This window comes from Grampus griseus, assembly GCF_964374135.1.
Source record: "Grampus griseus genome assembly, chromosome: 13".
Lineage (NCBI taxonomy): Eukaryota > Metazoa > Chordata > Mammalia > Artiodactyla > Delphinidae > Grampus > Grampus griseus.
The window spans coordinates 77,122,924-77,139,959 of NC_139007.1; the positions used below are offsets into that span (position 1 = coordinate 77,122,924).

General features: G+C 41.6%; 1 protein-coding gene across 1 annotated transcript in view; it reads right to left on the reverse strand.

The window, feature by feature from the left end:
* Nucleotides 1-17,036, reverse strand: part of NOX3 (NADPH oxidase 3) — a gene marked incomplete at its 3' end in the record, with an annotated part of 57,871 nt that overhangs the window by 16,205 nt on the left and 24,630 nt on the right. Inside the window, exon 10 of the mRNA XM_082669390.1 lies at nucleotides 10,968-11,130. Coding sequence (XP_082525516.1) covers nucleotides 10,968-11,130 — 163 coding nt within the window. The remainder of the gene's footprint in view (nucleotides 1-10,967; nucleotides 11,131-17,036) is intronic.

Here is a 17,036-nt window from a genome sequence, read left to right on the forward strand (position 1 = left end):
TTGCCAGTTTCACTGGATGAGGATCAATTTACCCCATTCCTGGCTGTGCTTCTTCTGAATGAGGTTAATAATCATAACTAGCTGTGCCTTTCACTCTTCCCAAAGGGGGATAAACTGTTAGACCAACGCCCTTCATCTTCACTTATGACCTAAGCTCTGGATTTGAACCGTCTCCAGAGACCCAAAGGCTTGTTCACTAATCCACTTCACCAGCCATGCCCTCCGGAGGGTGGAGATTATGGTAATTGCAGAATCAAGCCACACAGGCCAGAAGTTTCCCATCAGCCAGACATATCAGTGTCCAAGGAAGCTGGTGGGTGGTGGCAGAGGTTGTGTGTCAACTGCTATAATGAAATTGCACTGAGGAACATTTCTTTTCTTCTTTTCTTTCCTTTTTTTTTTTTTAAACTCTCTGTGTTTAGCAAATGGCATGTGATGAGAAGTAGTTTGGCTTTGCTAAAATAAAGGCTTAGATTTTGTGCTTTGAGTTTCAGATAATTGTATCTAGAAGAAACCACGGGAGATAGGTCTATTAATTCTCCTCTTTTTCTCACACTCCTACCCGCTACTGCCCACTGCTCTTTCCTGCACCCCCTCCCAAAAGAGATGCTGATTAACAGGATAGAGGAGGGGGCCGGCCTTGATCTCCACCAGGAAATACCGTCTCCAATAGCCAGTGTTCTCACCCTCCCCTCCCCCGCCAGGCTGCAAGCTCACCATCATCATATAATGAAATTTACAGGCGAGATTTAATTAACAGATCATATTCATGAGGAAAAAGAAATCACAGAATGTGTTTCCAGGCTAAGTGTCTTGCCTATTCTCTCCAGGTTTGTGCAGGAATTTATGAAATTAATACTCAAGAAGAACAAAAGCTTAGAGCCTACATATTTGTTGGACAGTTGCTGCTTGGAAGGGTTCTTGGAATATTAATCTCAGGACTACTAATAATCCCCAGGTATTTTAGCTCCCCTACCCCAAAAGGAGCTTCTTCTCAGCTGTAAAACTGAGTCAGTGGGGCCCTCCTGACAATCGTGTTCATCCTTGTTGATTCAAAGAATTGAATTGAATGTACTGAACATTCTGAATCCTCACTCCATGTCAAGACTGTTTTCAGCTCTGGAGCTCGAAGAGCAAACAAAGGAGACAAAAATTCCCTGTCTTCATGGCATCTGCATTTTAGAGGGAGAAGAAAGATGATAAATTAACAACTAAAATATAGACTATGTCAGAGGGTGATTGGTACTCTGAAAAAAAAAAAAGGCAGGCTGGAAAGTCCTGCAATATTAAGTCAAATGGACAAGGAAAGAGGACATTGAAGCCAAGACATGGAGAGAATTGAATGGTTAGGGGAGAGGCCCGGGGTGGGAGCTGTCAGAGGGGAGCCAGGAGCTGGTGGAGTGGAGTGTGGGGTGGGGGGTGGGCAGCGAGAGGTGAGGTCTGAGGGGAAGGCGGAGAGGTGCAGACGGGGGCTGTGAGGCCGTCCTGACTTTTACTCTGAGTGAGGTGGGGAGACACTGCAGGGTGCCCAGCAGGGGAATGACGTCATCTGAGGAAGGATCCTGGGCCCGACCATTCTGGCAGCATTTTTATAGACTGGGCGGTGAATCGGGGAGGGGTAGGGGAAGGAAGGAAGAATGGAGGCCAGAGGCTGATTTTATATGCTATGTAGGTGATGAGTACTGCTATCCTCTTTCTTTCCACCTTGTATAGTGCCTCATTTAAATTACTCTTTCAAAACCTCAGCCCTGCCTTTAACTCGCTTTGCTCCCTGTGGAAATCAAAACCAACTAACTGAATTTAATGCCCTTCTCACCTATGCTCCTCCCCTTGTTCCTGCCCCAGTAGCTTGTTTGATCTAAGAATATTAACGGTGCATTTGGTATAGAACAAACAACATTGACTTATTTTCTATTATTTTCACTCTTTAAGAAACATGCTAAAAATACATTCATCTGAAACAACAAACCAAAAAATCGTTTTTTTTTAAACATGTCAATTTCAAATCCAGTCCCAATCACCCTTACTTGAAAAACAGTCACATCTTAGCTTTCCTCCACTTACTGACCCTTATTCTTTCAAACAGAAATCATTCCTGTCCTTACTTTCCTGTGGCTTAGCTGTGTGTCAGTGTTCTGAGGGTTCGCCAAGCCTTTTATACGTTCTGCTTCCTTGTAATGGCTTTGTGTGTTTTTCCCTCTGTAACTGACTCACAGGTGACACTGGGCAGCTTTGGTGCAAGAGGCAATGGAGGGGCACTGAATGGGCTCTGGTGAAGTGCCTCGGGCAGAAAGAGAAGAAAATGGACTTTGAAGAGAGGAAAAAGCACATTTACTTTGACTCCCTTTCATCTTTCTAATAGTGAGGGACGCTCACTGTGAAGGGACAGAGGCTCCCCACCTCTGTGTTTCCTCCAGTAGGAAGGGTCTGGTCAATGGTAGAACAAACGTCCCAAACAATAGGCTACACGTCTGTGATCTGTGCTTCCCAACTCTCGCCCCGCCTCAGTCTCCAAAAATAAAACCACCCTAAAATCGGTTACCTGTATAAAGCATGGCTTTCAGAAATCTGTAGTAGATAACAGAGGCCTAAAATACCTCAGGTAACTTGAAAAGGTTTTGTTACACAGAAAGTCATCCTCAGTAAAATGATGAAAGTTCTGAACTTCTGTAGTAATGAAGTTTTCTTTTACAGGACTCAGCCCACACATTTTTGTAGATCTAATGGATCCCCAGATGTTGCAGGGCACCACTCCAGGACGTTGTTATGGGGTTAGGGAGTTCTGTATGCATGTGGCCTATCACAGGCCTTTGCTGCCACATCGTTCCTAGCACAAACCACGAGATAAACTCAGCCAGAGCCAATCTCAGGGGGGGCCTGGGTCTCAGCTCCAGCTCATCCCCACCTTTCCCACAGCCTGGGCTTCTCTTTAAGAGAGTGTGGACCAGGTCATCTGGGCCCAGTAGGAAATGTCCCCATGCTATTTTTGGATAAACAATTCCAGGAAATGAAATAAGAAAAGCTACTTATCTATTTTACTACCAGAGCACCAGACTCTTCCATCAGACATTCCCGTGCCATGGCCTGGATAGGTACCCACAAACACAGCAGGGGACACATCCTCAAATACAACCTGCATTTCTTTAGACCCAAAATCAATTTCCTGAGGGTGGAATGGGGACAAAAATTACCTATCTATCTATCTATCTATCGCTGAGAGCACCCAAGGGGCTTTTTCCTTTCTAAGGAAGGAAATTGCACATGAGGGTGCAGGTTGAAGGTGTAATATAACATAGTAGTTAACCATTGTGAGCATGGAATCCTGCAACCTGTCCTAGTCTCCTGGCTTCACCACCTTCAAGCTGTGTAACTGGGAGCAAGTTATGTAATTTGAGTCTAGATTATCACACATTGAAATGGCAAAAAAACCCCAGAACAAAAACACAGAACAATAATCCATGAGATTATTTTGAAGATGAAAGGATAGGTTTCATGGAAGCATTTAGCTCAAAGTCTAAAGATGCAGTAAGTGCTCTGAGATGTTAGCTGAGATATTGCTACTACCTCACTGTCATCTGGAGGAGCTTACAGAATGAATGCCACATGTTTATATTAGAGAGCGAAGAGGGACACTTGCCTTACTTGGGGGTCTGTGTCCACCGTCACTCCTGAACTATAGAGATGGTGGTTATTGACAGGAGGTGAAACCAAAATCTCTAGCACCAGTCTCGAAACCTCAGCATTGGTCATAAAGATGTAGTTCTGAGAGGAACCCATTCACTAGTGAAAGGTACTCTAAGATCCATGTTGGGTGCCAGGGTTGACCTTGACCTTGAACAACAGCTCCCTCTAGGAGGCCGGTGGGATTGCACTGTGACCTTGCCTCCTCCTGGGCAGCATCCTATGTTCCCCACTGTTATGGTATGAATGCATCCCCCCTAAATTTGTGTGTTGAAATCTTAACCGCCAATGTGATGATTTGGAAATGGGGCCTTTAAGAGATGATTAGATTTAGATGAGGTCATGAGGGTGGGCCCCCATGATGGGATTAGTGCCCTTATAGGAAGAGGAAGAGACCAGAGCTCCCTCTCTCGTCATGTGAAGACACAGCAAGAAGGTAGCCATCTGCAAGTCAGGAAGAGTCCTCTCCAGAACACAATCATCCTGGCACCCTGATTTCAGACTTCCAGCCTCCAGACCTATGAGAAATGTTTGTTGTTTTAAGCCACTCAGCCTTGGTATTTTGTTATAGTAGCCTGAGCTAAGATTCCACGCTCCCTATACAATGTAACAGAACTGATAGAAGCTTCAATCAGGGAGGGTGATGGTGACTTTCCATGGAGGGAATCATGAATATTTTCTAAAAAGAGAACTTTTCTCTTTGAAAAGATAGAGACTGATATTTAGAAAACATAATACCTCCTCAATAAATGGTAACTATTATTGTCCTGGTTTTTATTTTGTGGTTGCTGTTACCAAGGTCATCGTGGGTGAAGACAATAGCAAACAGTTTTTGAAGCAACTAGTTTTGAGAAGCTTCCCTAACATGGCTTCCACATCTGGTTTTAAAGAAATAAAATTATAAAACTATTTTTCCCATTATCCATTGTAATACTAAGACCAGCCTTTGTCAATCACTTTTAGTCCTTAAGACTATTGTTTAAAGCCATTATCCTTAATGTTAACTATTTCATGGCTATGCTGCTGCTTTGCCCTTTGACTGGGGCCTAAACTTTATTGTGCCTCAGTTTGCTCAAATTATAGTTGTTGGACAACTGGAATGTTCATTAATAATAGAATGATAAAATCAATTGTGAGATAGTCATACTACAGAATTCACTGAAGGCGCTAAATAAAATAAAGTCAATAAATAGGCAGTGACACTTGAAGGAGCGCCAGGCCATGTTAGAATGAAAAACAAAAACACAAATTGCACACCTTTCTTTCTCTCCCTCCTTCCCCATCCCCACATCCCTATTTATGTAAAAATAAAATAACACCTTGCATATGTGTGTAGGTGCGTATGTGTACACAAAAGTGCAGGAAAGGAATGGAATAAGATGTGCTCAACCGTTTCAGGTGAGAACCCTGGAGGGCCAAGTGGTGGCAGTGGTTAATTTGGGAAGGGAGGTGAATAAAGGGAGTTTTTTTTTTTCAAACTGCTAAATCAATTTATTTCTAAACAGAAATGAGGTTTAAAAAAAAACACAGCTAAATGAAGTCTTGATGTCTTTCATTGCAAGGGTCCCCAGAACAGTGCACTTTGCTCTCTGTAATGCCATGCTTACACATTCTTTTTTTTTTTTTTTAATTGAAGTATAGTTGATTTACAAAGTTGTGCTCATTTCTGCTGTACAGCAAAGTCACTCAGTTGTACATACATATATATACATTCTTTTTCAGATTCTTTTCCATTATGGTTTATCTCAGGATATTGAATATAGTTCCCTGTGCTCTACAGTAGGACCTTGTTTATCCATTCCAAATGTAATAGTTTGCATCTACCAACCCCAAACTCCCAGTCCATCCCTCGCCACCGCCCCCCACCCCACCCCCAGCAACCACAAGTCTGTTCTGATTGAGATTTTTGACTGAGTATTTTATTTGACTCTTTTACAAGGACCCTGTAGTCATGTACGGCTTGTGTGGTTAATAAACCAAGATATTAAAAATATTAATACTGGTCACTTCCCCACAGGGCAATGGGGAGACCTCCTGGGGGACTGGAGTCTTTTGAGGCTGCCTAGTGAAAGGTGAGAAGCACGTGAGTCTCCTGGAGATGCAAGCTGGCCTCATGTTCCCTGGTTCAATTTATCAGGACACTCTCAGCGGCTACCAGAGATGATCAGTTCCAGGAGTAGCCAGAGCAGCAGGGTGAGGGAAAGTGAAAGTAAATAATTCCTCAAAACAGATTAAATTAAATGCATTTTTCATTCATTAGAAAAGAGAGCAGGCCCTCCTTTGTTTTATTAATATATTTAAGGAGAGTATGGATTTTTGCCTTTCTTGGCCTCTTTGCCTTGTTCCCACTGGCCCATGCTGTCTTTTTATTTGAATTATCTGTTTATTATATTAGGTTAAGAACCCAAAGGCCATTTTGCGCAGGACACACTATAAATACTCATTATCACGGTTATGTATTATTGAGCTGATGAAGGAAGACCATTTATGAAGAAATTAGGTTATCTCAGTTTTTCTAGAATCTATTTTATTATCATCTGAAGATTACATATGCAGTTAAGAAAATGAACCAAATCATCCAGTTGGCCGTCCTCTCGGTTCTGACTGCACGGCTGTGATATTAGGGAACTAAAATGTGGAGGCCAATACATTTATGTCAGCAATCTGCCCCCTCCCCACCCCTGGTTTGTACACACCTATTTCCATTCATCATTTTGACAGTTTGCACAAGCAAACTGTCCTAACTTTTTTCAAGAGCTCTTTTCACAAATTGAGTGTGATGTAGCATTAATCATCTCCGTTAGGCAGGAGCTGGGGGGACATTCATCCCCAAGGGGCATTTTAACCCTCGGCTTCCTCCATACTGTATCACAGGGATGTCCCAGCCGCTCACACCCCCTTCCTTCATCCCCAAAGAGCACTGTGTTCTCATTTGCCTCCAACTAAGTGAAGTGTGGCTCTTACTCTTGGGTTGGAAATATCCCTCTAATATATTACAACTTTTTCCTATTTTCTTCACAGCAGGGCATCATTATCTTTATTGTTATTTTGCCTTCTTGGGAAGTGTCTCCTAACCACTTCTCTCTCTTCCTCTGCTGCTCCTCACCACTATCTTTAGTAATAACACATAGCTAGAAAAAATTTGAAAAACGCTAGCTTCAAACAGAAAGTGCTACATATGACCCCAAAGAAGATGCAGGAGTCCTATTGGATATCTTTTTGCATTTTACTTAGAAGTGTTCTAGAATAATGTGGCAGAGGAGAAGGAGGAAGAGATGTAGTTTGCAATGGTCACAACTAAGAAAACTTTGGTGCAAATTTTTTACTCTAGACTTGCAGTATAAGCCTTGTTCATAAAAACGACTGCCTTTATGCCAACTTTTACACAAGAGGGAGAAAATCCGAACCAATTGCAGTTAACTATTTAAACTTAAAATTCCAGCTCTGAACCTCTATGCTGTTTTTTCCCCTTTCCTTGTTGCAGAAAAGAACACTCTGAAAACTATAGCCCAGATCTATAATTGTGAAGATGCTGTTAGATAAGAATGTACTGCTTTGCTCTCCCGCACTTAAAAAATTATAGAGATGCTGACAGTTTAGTGGAAGGAGTAGTATTTATATCTCAAAAGCATGTGGGCGGCCCTGACAAATATTAGTTACATAAGCCTAATGTTAGCTGTACTCAAATAAACACAGAATTGCTTTAAAACAGAAATTTCCTAAGCTTTTTCTCAAGCATGCAGATTCTGAGGAAGTGGATGTCAAGTGTGATTTTCAGCCTGAACTTTCTGTAGTGTGAAACCTCACTTCTTTCATAAAAGAGCTTTGAAACCAGAAACACAGGCTCCTGTCCTGAATCAGTGGCTAGCCAGTTAGGGACTTTGAACCAATCACTTCCCACTGTAAGTATTGTCCTATGCAAAACTGGAAGGTCAAGCCCCTTCAATTTTGTGATTTCATGCTTTTAGCTTCTTTTCTCCCATATACTATAACTCCTGCCTTTATTTTCAGTTGAGGGTTGTCTCAATATTACCCCCAATTTTTATAAGTCATTAAAACAGTGTGTTTTATTTCCAATTCTATGATCTCTGTTTTTTGGACTAGAGATCAAAGCCCCTGTTTTATACTTTTGTGGTAAATCCTTAGCCCTCCCACTGAAACAGCTTTGAAAAAGCCCATAAACAGCCCGGGAATAACACTGAAATGGTGAGAGAGAAGGTGGTATTAATATTCTGTGGGTTCCAATATGGACTTTAAGATTTTGTGGATTCTTAGAAGAATTTTCCTATTTGTGATAAAATAATTGGAATGTATTATTTTAATTATAAAGTTGCTGAACTAATAGCCTTTTGTTTAAATAAAAAAAATTAATCTTAGTAACCTAGAATTTTACAGAAAATTGTGCAGAAGCCATTTGTTAATTCTTTTGGCCAAGTGGACATTTATTCACTCATTGATTTATTCAAAATTTATAGTGTGTGTGCATATATAAATATATATCTCTCTAATAATGGAGATATCGAGAAAAGCCACGCTTAAGGAGCTCAGAATCTGTTAAGGGAAATAAAGTACTTTGTGAACGTTAAAATAAAAAAGAAGGATAAATGATATAAAAGGAGAACAGCACAGGGGTAATGGATGTTGAGAGAAGGGTCAGGTATTGTGAGTCTGGTGAGAGGAGAGTGATAGGCTTTTCAGCCAGTATGAGTGGGGCTTGGCACATAGTAGGTGCTGCATAAATACTCATTGAGTGAATAAGTGAATGAAAGTGAGACACACAATTCCATCACCATCTCCATGTGAAGCATAATGTGACCTTTTGTACAGTGAGAACCATGAAGCAATGAGCCGCTGCTATAAGTGGGTCTCACTTGGTAGACAGCAAGAGGAAAGAGTTTACAGAGATGGGGAAATCAACATAAACCATAACAAAGCTTTGCAGTGGAGTCCAAATGTATGAAACAGTGTCTGTTTTGCTTGCTTTGTGCCCTGGACTGAATGTTTGTGCCCCCGCCCCAAATTCATATGTTGAAATCTAGTCCCCAGTGTGATGGTATTTGGAGGTGGGGAGTTTGGGAGGTGATTAGGTCATAAGGGTGGAGCCCTCTTGAATTGGATTAGTGCCCATCAGTGTCCAAAAAACTTGCCCTCTTTTGCAGTGGAAAGTTAGAGCTAGAAGATGACCGTCCATAAACCAGGAAGTGGGCTCTCATCAGACACCAAGTCTGATGCTGGTGCATTGATCTTGGACTTCCCAGGCTCCAGAACTGTAGGAGAAATACATTTCTGTTGTATGTATGGTATACCACCCCATCTATGGTATTTTGCTATAGCAGCCCGAACAGACTAAAACACTTGGTTAATCTTATTGTGGTATAAAGGAAAGATGATGGGATTTAGCTTAAGAAGAACCCGGGTTCAAACTCTCATTCTGATATTTATTAGCTCTCTGTGCTTCTGTTTCCTCACTGGTAGTCTGAGGATACTACTTATCTGAAAGAGGTATTATAACAATTCAATGATATGATTCTATCATTCCTATTAGCTTTGTGATCCAGCTTCAGTTTTCTCATCTGTAAAATGGGCAAGTGGTAAGTAAAGATGATGTGAGATAGTATGTGTAAAATGCCTAACTCCCTGCCTTCTAGGTAGTCAATGATTGATTAATCTAGGCTATTAGTATTAGTACTAGTAATTTATATCTTTGGCAGATATAATTAATTTAATTATAATCTTATACACACTTAATATATCTTATACACATTTATACAGTAATGTTTCTACATTATTTATTTGTCTTATTTGGTATTAAAACTCCCTGATGGATATGGACTCTTATTTCTCCATCGTGTATATCAGGAAACCTAGCTCCGAGAGGTGATCTGATGCACTCAGGGTGATGCGTCTAGTGAGGGTGGAATCAGGCTGAGGTAGATTTTCTGACCAGGAATCCCACGATCTTCCTACAATACAGTAGGTGGAAGCCATGTCTACCATGTGTTGGTTATGTCAAACCAGAGAGCCAAATGCACCTGAGTTCGAACCCTGATTTTGCCCTTCATTAACAGTGTATTTCCAAGAAAGTGACTTTAGTGTCTCTAAAGCTTCAGAGGCCTTATTTGGAGAACAGAGCTTGTGCTATCTACTTTCTAAGGTTGTTGGGAAGATTATAAAAATAAAATGAAAAAACATATGTCAAGCGCCTGTCACTTGGAAACTCATGAAATGATAGCTAATTTTACTCTAATTTCTTGGTTGAGAAAGCCCCACCTGTAGAGATCTTCCCTTCTGGCCTTGCCCCAGTGCTTCGCAAAGTGCCATTTCTTAAAGAATGATAGATGAAGAAAGTTTCCATGGCTAAATATGCTTGGGAAGGGTGGGTGAAATGAAACTGAATGAGTTTCTTTTCTGCAGAATTTATTTAACAGGCCAATAGAAGATGTGAATCTTCTAAAGGGGGATCTGTGACAGCATTTCTGAAATCATTTCACTACACAATTCTCTTTAGTGGACCTTCTCATATGACTAACGTCCCATAGACATGCTGACTTAATCAAGCATCTTCCTGGGATAGACGAGGAAACTGCAGCCAAAGTGTCAGTCAGAGAAGCGGCAGAACCAGGACCAGAACCAAGTTTGCCCGATGTCCTTGGCCCTCCTGAGTTGACACCATTTAGTGTTAGCATGGCTCCCTTTCTCCTGCTGCTCTAGTGTCTGTTGCTGATCCTAAGAGGGTTAAAACATGGGATGCACAAAGGGAGCAAGGGAACCATGGAGGCAGCTAGTCAGAGAACATACAAGAAATGACAAAAAGGAGATTTGGAGCTGGATGGCAACACCAGGCAAGCAGACAAATGAATCCCAACTGTGGCATTTTTGCTTCTCAGTTAAGACCCCGAGTCCATGAGATGAAGATATTGAATAGTACACTTGCAACCACAGTATCAAGCTCGAGTCTAAGGCTGCCTGTTAATAGTACTCACTGCAGCGCAGTCACATAGCCATTTGCAGCCTGTCCATATTTTACTGACATGAGCAATTACATGTCCTGTAATGGCAATGAAGCAATAAAATTTATGTCTTGTCATCTTTAACAAGATTAGACATAACCCTTCTCATAAATGTAATACTGAATGGAGATTTTTAAGAACATAAGTATAGTTAAGGATCCTTGAGTTTATCCCTCACAGTTAATTAAAACCCTCCCCAGGAATCGGCAGATGATAGATAGAAGGATGTTGAACCTTTGAATTCATGGAAGGGTAAGCTGATGATATTTTCCATACCTTGCTCAGCTTCCACTGGGTTTGTGACTCACAGCATTGGTACCAGATAGATTTCAGAAGAGCGGCAAAGGGAGTGACCCCTATTCCCGTGGCAATGCACATGCTCACTGGATAGTGAAACACATCTGTCAGTGCAGCTCCGAATGGCCCGTCCACCGCCAGCCTGCAATCACAAAGTGTGCCGTTTGACATTCAGAACACTCCGCTCTTGAAATCAAAGCCATCCTAAACGAGTGCTTTGTATAGGATGTGTTAGCAAATGTGTGCAGGGAAGTTGGCTCTGTGCTTGAGCATGCCCTATTGGGACACACGTAGTGTAGCGCTGTGGTGGCCGGCCTTATGGCACAGCTCTTTTTTACAGTTCTTAAGAGTTTGTTTTGCCTTCAAGCATCATGAGGATTGGTAGAAGATGCCTTTTCTTTTCCTTTCTTTTCCCATCTGCCCTCAGAGGGAAAAAACAGAATCATCAAGGTGGCTTAGAAGGCTTACGTGTCCTTTTGCTAATATGATTCTCCCCGTTCCCACCTCTTCGTATGTTTATATAATTTTAGTCTAATGGAAGCCATTCATTTGGAATAAACATAATTTTGGAATAATTTGTCAGTTGTGTGGAATTTCTAAAACTCATTATTTTACATTATGCGAACTCAAAAATCTGTGATAATTAGGCCAGGGGTGGCACTGATGTTTTGTCTTTGCTTAGCAAATTTTTCTTTATAAGGATCATGCATATTCATTGAATAAGTGCAACTGTCTTTAACTTGGTCCTAAATGGACTGACCCCGGATTCTGCTCCATCTCTCATGGCCAGTTCTCCACACTGGCTTTTCTTTTGTTTCTTAACGTACACAGGACCCTCTTTGGCTAAGGGGCCTTTGCACATGATAATCCAACTAGTCACTTGGAATGCTCTGCCCCAAGTTCTCTCCTATCCTCTTATTTGGTTCATAGTTACCCTTCCATTAGGTCTCATCCCAATTATCATTTCTCTGGGGAAGTCTTCATGGATTTCTTAGACTAGGTTAAATCCCCTCTTAGATAATTTATAACACCATGCATCTCTCCTCTGTAGTCCTTATCACAGTTGTAATTTTATAGTTGTTTTGGGTGGTGTGTGTGTGTGTGTGCATGACTTAATTTGTGTCTGTTTGGTCACTAGACTCTCAGGTCTGCAGAGGTAGGGACCATGTCTGTCTTTGCCCACCACTGTATCCCAGCACCTTACATGGAGCTGTTCAATAACAATTTATTGAATAAATTGTAAAGGGAATGTTTAAAATATTTCAGTCAACGGAATGTATTAAATAACCTCAACTATTCCAAAAGCACACATTTACATATGAACAAAGATATGCTAATTAAGAAGCTTCTAAGTTATTCATAACCATTCCCTAAGGAGTGTCTGTTGAAGGCACCCGAGGTTGCCCCTTTTGGGCTTACTATGTGTTCATGAAAGTTCAATTGGGTTTATTTTAAAATATTCCATATGCCAGACCTCCTAACAATTCAAATTAACTCTCCTCAAGTTATCTTAATTAATAAGGCTTTATTACATATTGATATATGGAAATAGAAGAATAAAAATAAAAGGTCATTAATCAGAAAGGGTTAGTATCTCAGCCCACGGTAGATTCTTTTATAAATAATTAGATAAGGGGAATTGAGAGAAAGAGAATAAATATGAAACGGTCCACGATTAAAGTGTCTTATTGTTAATTGTTTTTATAATTAGTTGTATTTGGGATTTATTTGACACTGATTTTAAACGATAACAATTAAACCCAAAGAAGAATTGTGTCATATAATTCATAGAAGTGCATAATAAACAAATTTCTACATAATTAAAATTGAGAACCTAAGCTGGAAGCAGCAGGAGGAAATATTGAGTCCTACCTCCTGGTTCATACAGAGATTCCCTCCTTTCACATCCCTGATCACTAATCACTTTCCCACGTGAAATTGTAGGGCCCCTTGTTCCATAGAGGGGCAGGGAGGGCTAAGTATTAGACAGGTTTTCCTCATGTTTCACTGGGATCTGTCTTCTGACAACTCATGCCTTTTGCCTGCCTGAGAAACAAACCAGGTGTTTTCCCTTTCCTGCCTCTCAACCCTTAAACTAGTTGATCTAGCTATCATGACACCCCAATTGTTCTTTTTTGGACCAAAATATCTCCATCTCTCACAATGTTGAATTGGCTTCCTTTGCACAAATTCTCATTTGTCAAGTTCACTCAGTTACTTCCTGTCTGATGTGGATACAGTTTCTAATAAAGCAGTTTAGAAGCGAGTCCCCTTTCCAGCAGCCACATCACCTGGCCCTTGCTGCTCCTGTCAGCAGCACCACCCACCACCTCATCAACCTCCCGTCTTGTCTCTCTGAACCCATGAACTTTATTCATCCACGCTGTCCCTCCTGTGTCATCAGCACTTTCACTGTCGACTCTGTGGTAGATGACGTTTCTTATTTTGCCAATGACAATAGTAGCTAACTTTTTTTTTTTTACTATGCATTATGCTAAGGGCTTCATATGGACTGTCGTATTTAATCCTAAACAGAACCTATGTACTATTATTGTCATCTTCATTTTACAGATGAGGAAACTGAGGCAGGTGTTACATACATCCTCCAAGATCCCATGCAAAACTGGGCTTTGAACCCAGGCTGTCGGACGCTGGAACCCTTGGCTCTGGGCAGTAGATTAAATCGCTAAAAACTCTAACACAGACTCTGAGAAATTCCTCCATTTTACTTCAGAAGGTGAGGTCTTTTATTTTATTTATTTATTTTTATTGAAGTATAGTTGATTTACATTGTTTCAGGTGTACAGCAAAGTGACTCAGTGATACATACATATATATCTATTCTTTTTCAGATTCTTTTCCATTATAGGTTATTGTAAGGTATTGAATACTGTTCCCTGTGCTATACAGTGGGTCCTTGTTGTTTGTCTCGTTTATATACAGTAGTGTGTATCTGTTAATGCGAAGTCTTTTAAAAGAGCTTCATTGTCCTTCTTCCTGAGTTCAGAGGAAGAGCTTCCCTGCTCTTCACTAAGCTTTGCATGTCCTCTTGGGGTCCTCAGTCACTGCTTGTCTCACAGGTTCCTGGGACTGGATTAAATCCTTTCTGGGTGCAAAGCAGTGAAAAATTATGGTACTCTCCCTAAACTGTTCCGTTTAATCCAAAATTAAAACAATGTTGAGAGGTAAAATCATCGAAGGAAGTTCAATAAGATTCTGATTTGTCATGTGCTGAAGATTTAAACAAATTCTAGGTTTTGGGGGGTTTCTTATGCCTACACATATATAGAGGCAGAGGTCAAACGAAGTTAACAAATGAAGGGAAGCTGCACTGTGTACAACGACTCATTTTTATTCACTTGGTAAATATTTATTGAGTGCCAGCTGAGAGTTAGGGCCCGTTCTGGTCACTGGGGACAACAAAGTGAATCAAAGAGATAAAGTCCCCATTCTCGTGTGGGGAGATAAATGGTAAACAAATAAACAACCAGGTATTTAGTGTGTCAGGTGGAGAGGAAGAAAGTAAGGCACGGGGCACAGTGACCACGACGAGTGTGGAGTGTCTGTCGGGGTTGCTGGATCACAGGAAATGGGAAGGGAAGGCCTCATTAGGAGACATTAGAGCAGAGACCTGGGGGCAGTGAGGGGGCGGCCAAGCAGAGACCGGGGGAAGAGTGTGCCAGGGAGAGGGAGCTGCAGCGGCAAAGGCCCTGAGGCGAGTGTGCTTGGTGTGGGAGGGAAGCAAGAGGCTGGAAGAGTGGCTGAGCGAGCGAGGGAGCAGGTGGTGCAGCAGGGGTGCCCAGGGAGGTCTGGGGGCCAGATCATGTCAGGCCTTGCGCTGAAGATGCACTCTGGAGATAAAAGCATGCTAAGTATCATACGATATTACGTGGAACCCTAAGAAAAAGATACAAATGAACTTATATACAAAACACAAATAGACCCACAGGCATAGAAAACATACATATGGTTACCAAAGGGGAAAGTGGGGGAGGGATAAATTAGGAGGTTGGGATTGACATGTACACACTACTGTATATAAAATAGATAACCAACAAGGACCTACTGTATAGCACAGGGAACTATACACAGTATTTTGTAATAATCTCTAAGGGGAAAGAATCTAAAAGAAATAGATATATGTATATATGTAAAATGGAATCACTTTGCTGTACACCTGAAACTAACACAACATTGTAAATCAACTCTACTTCAATAAAACAAAAAGAAAGCAAGCATACCGACTACGGAGAAACACTTCCTGAGCTCTTGTTGGGGGACTGGCTGAAATGAGAGCTGGTTTGTGAAGAGGAAGGTTGGTCGATAGGCCGGACGACTGTATACACTCAGAGCAGAAACCAGGCTAGCAAACAGGATGAAGGTATCCACCTTGGCAATGCCAAGGGAGGGCTGGGACCTGTGTGTGTGCATGCATGTGCGTGTGCGTATGTGTGTTTACTTTCATTCCTGATTTTAAGCATTCACACTACACTCTGAACCTCAGAATTCTGTTACATGGCTTCCTTTCCATGATAAAAAGGATAAGGTCTTAATGGAATAGTCAGATGTCTTGTGACTTGGGGCTCTAGTCTGAATAGATGATGTTTGTACTTGGTTTATCATCACACTGCTCTTTAGTACCAGTGTTTGAAATGAAGACTGTGGCTCTTCCCCCCCACCCAACACAAGCAAGCCCAGTGCTACATAGTCACAGTTCAGTGTCCCATGGGAAGACAGAGGAGGGACAATAAGCTGAGTAGATCCTGTGCCTTAAATTTATTCTGGTGCCTAGTTTACCACCGGTAAATATTTGTTAAATTAAATGAGTTGAAGCGTCCATCTTGGGTCCAGGTATTCATTCCTCATCAAATATTTACTCTGTATCCACTACGTGTCAGACACTGTTCTAGGCATGGGACATATAGAGGAGGACAACCTCTTGCCCTTAGGAAGTTCCATTCTAAGTGTGTCCTTACTGGGTTCACCACCCGAAGTCTTGTAGCTGTGGTCACCTGCTTGGCAGTTCCTGATACCCTCCAAGGATGGCAGAAGAGGGGATGTCCTGAGGCTTCTTTTGAAATATCAAATTCCTTCACAAAGTTTTTCTCAACATTTTTTTGTGTGTGTCCCTGTTTTTCTGGGTCCCGAAACATGGGCTTTGAGTGCTTATTGTGTGATCCTGCAGCAAGAGTGGGAATCAATTCTAAGCCATTGTTTACTAAAAGGAGCCAAGGACACTGGGACTTCTGTCGCATGCCCAGGCTTTTCTGAATAGGATGTTGTTTTGGATTCAATTGTTTAGTCCAGTTGATATGCTGAAATCCTATCTTCCGATGTGACCTTATTTGGAAATAGGATTGTTGCAGATGTAATCAAGTTAAGATGAGGTCATCCAGGAAGATGGGCCCTTAATCCAGTGTGACTGGTGTCTTTGCAAGAAGGGACCACAGAAACACAGAGACACAGACACAAGAGGAGAGGACAACATGTAATGACAGATGCAGAAACTGGACTGTCACAGCCGCAGCCTCGGAACGCCGAGGATGGCTGGCAAACCACCAGGAGCTGGGAGGAGCTAAGGAAGAATCCTTCCTACAGCTTTCAGAGGGAGCACGGCCCTGCTGACACCGAGATTTCAGACCTGCAGTCTCCAGAACTGTGAGAGATAACAATTCTGTTGTTTTAAGGCCCTTGGTTCATGGTACTTTGTTACGACAACTCCAGGAAACTACATATGGTATCAGTGTTATTCCACTTTCTCAGGTCTACCCATCATCCTTGTAGCAAAATTAAATCATTTGTTTGCACACCAGTGTTGATTTCAGAAGTCCTAGAGAATGGAGGCAATGTTTTGCCATCTTTGTATTCCTGGCACACAGTGGAGGTTAATTAATACTTTTTGCAATCACACATGTGGGACTGACAATGCACACCACCACTAACTTTCTTGATTCTCAGATTATTTTGTCATTTTCGGAGCTTTAGTCTAATCGTTTAGCTCTTTCTCCAGTGTATGGAGGCTGCCAGGTTAATTTGGACTGTAAAGCA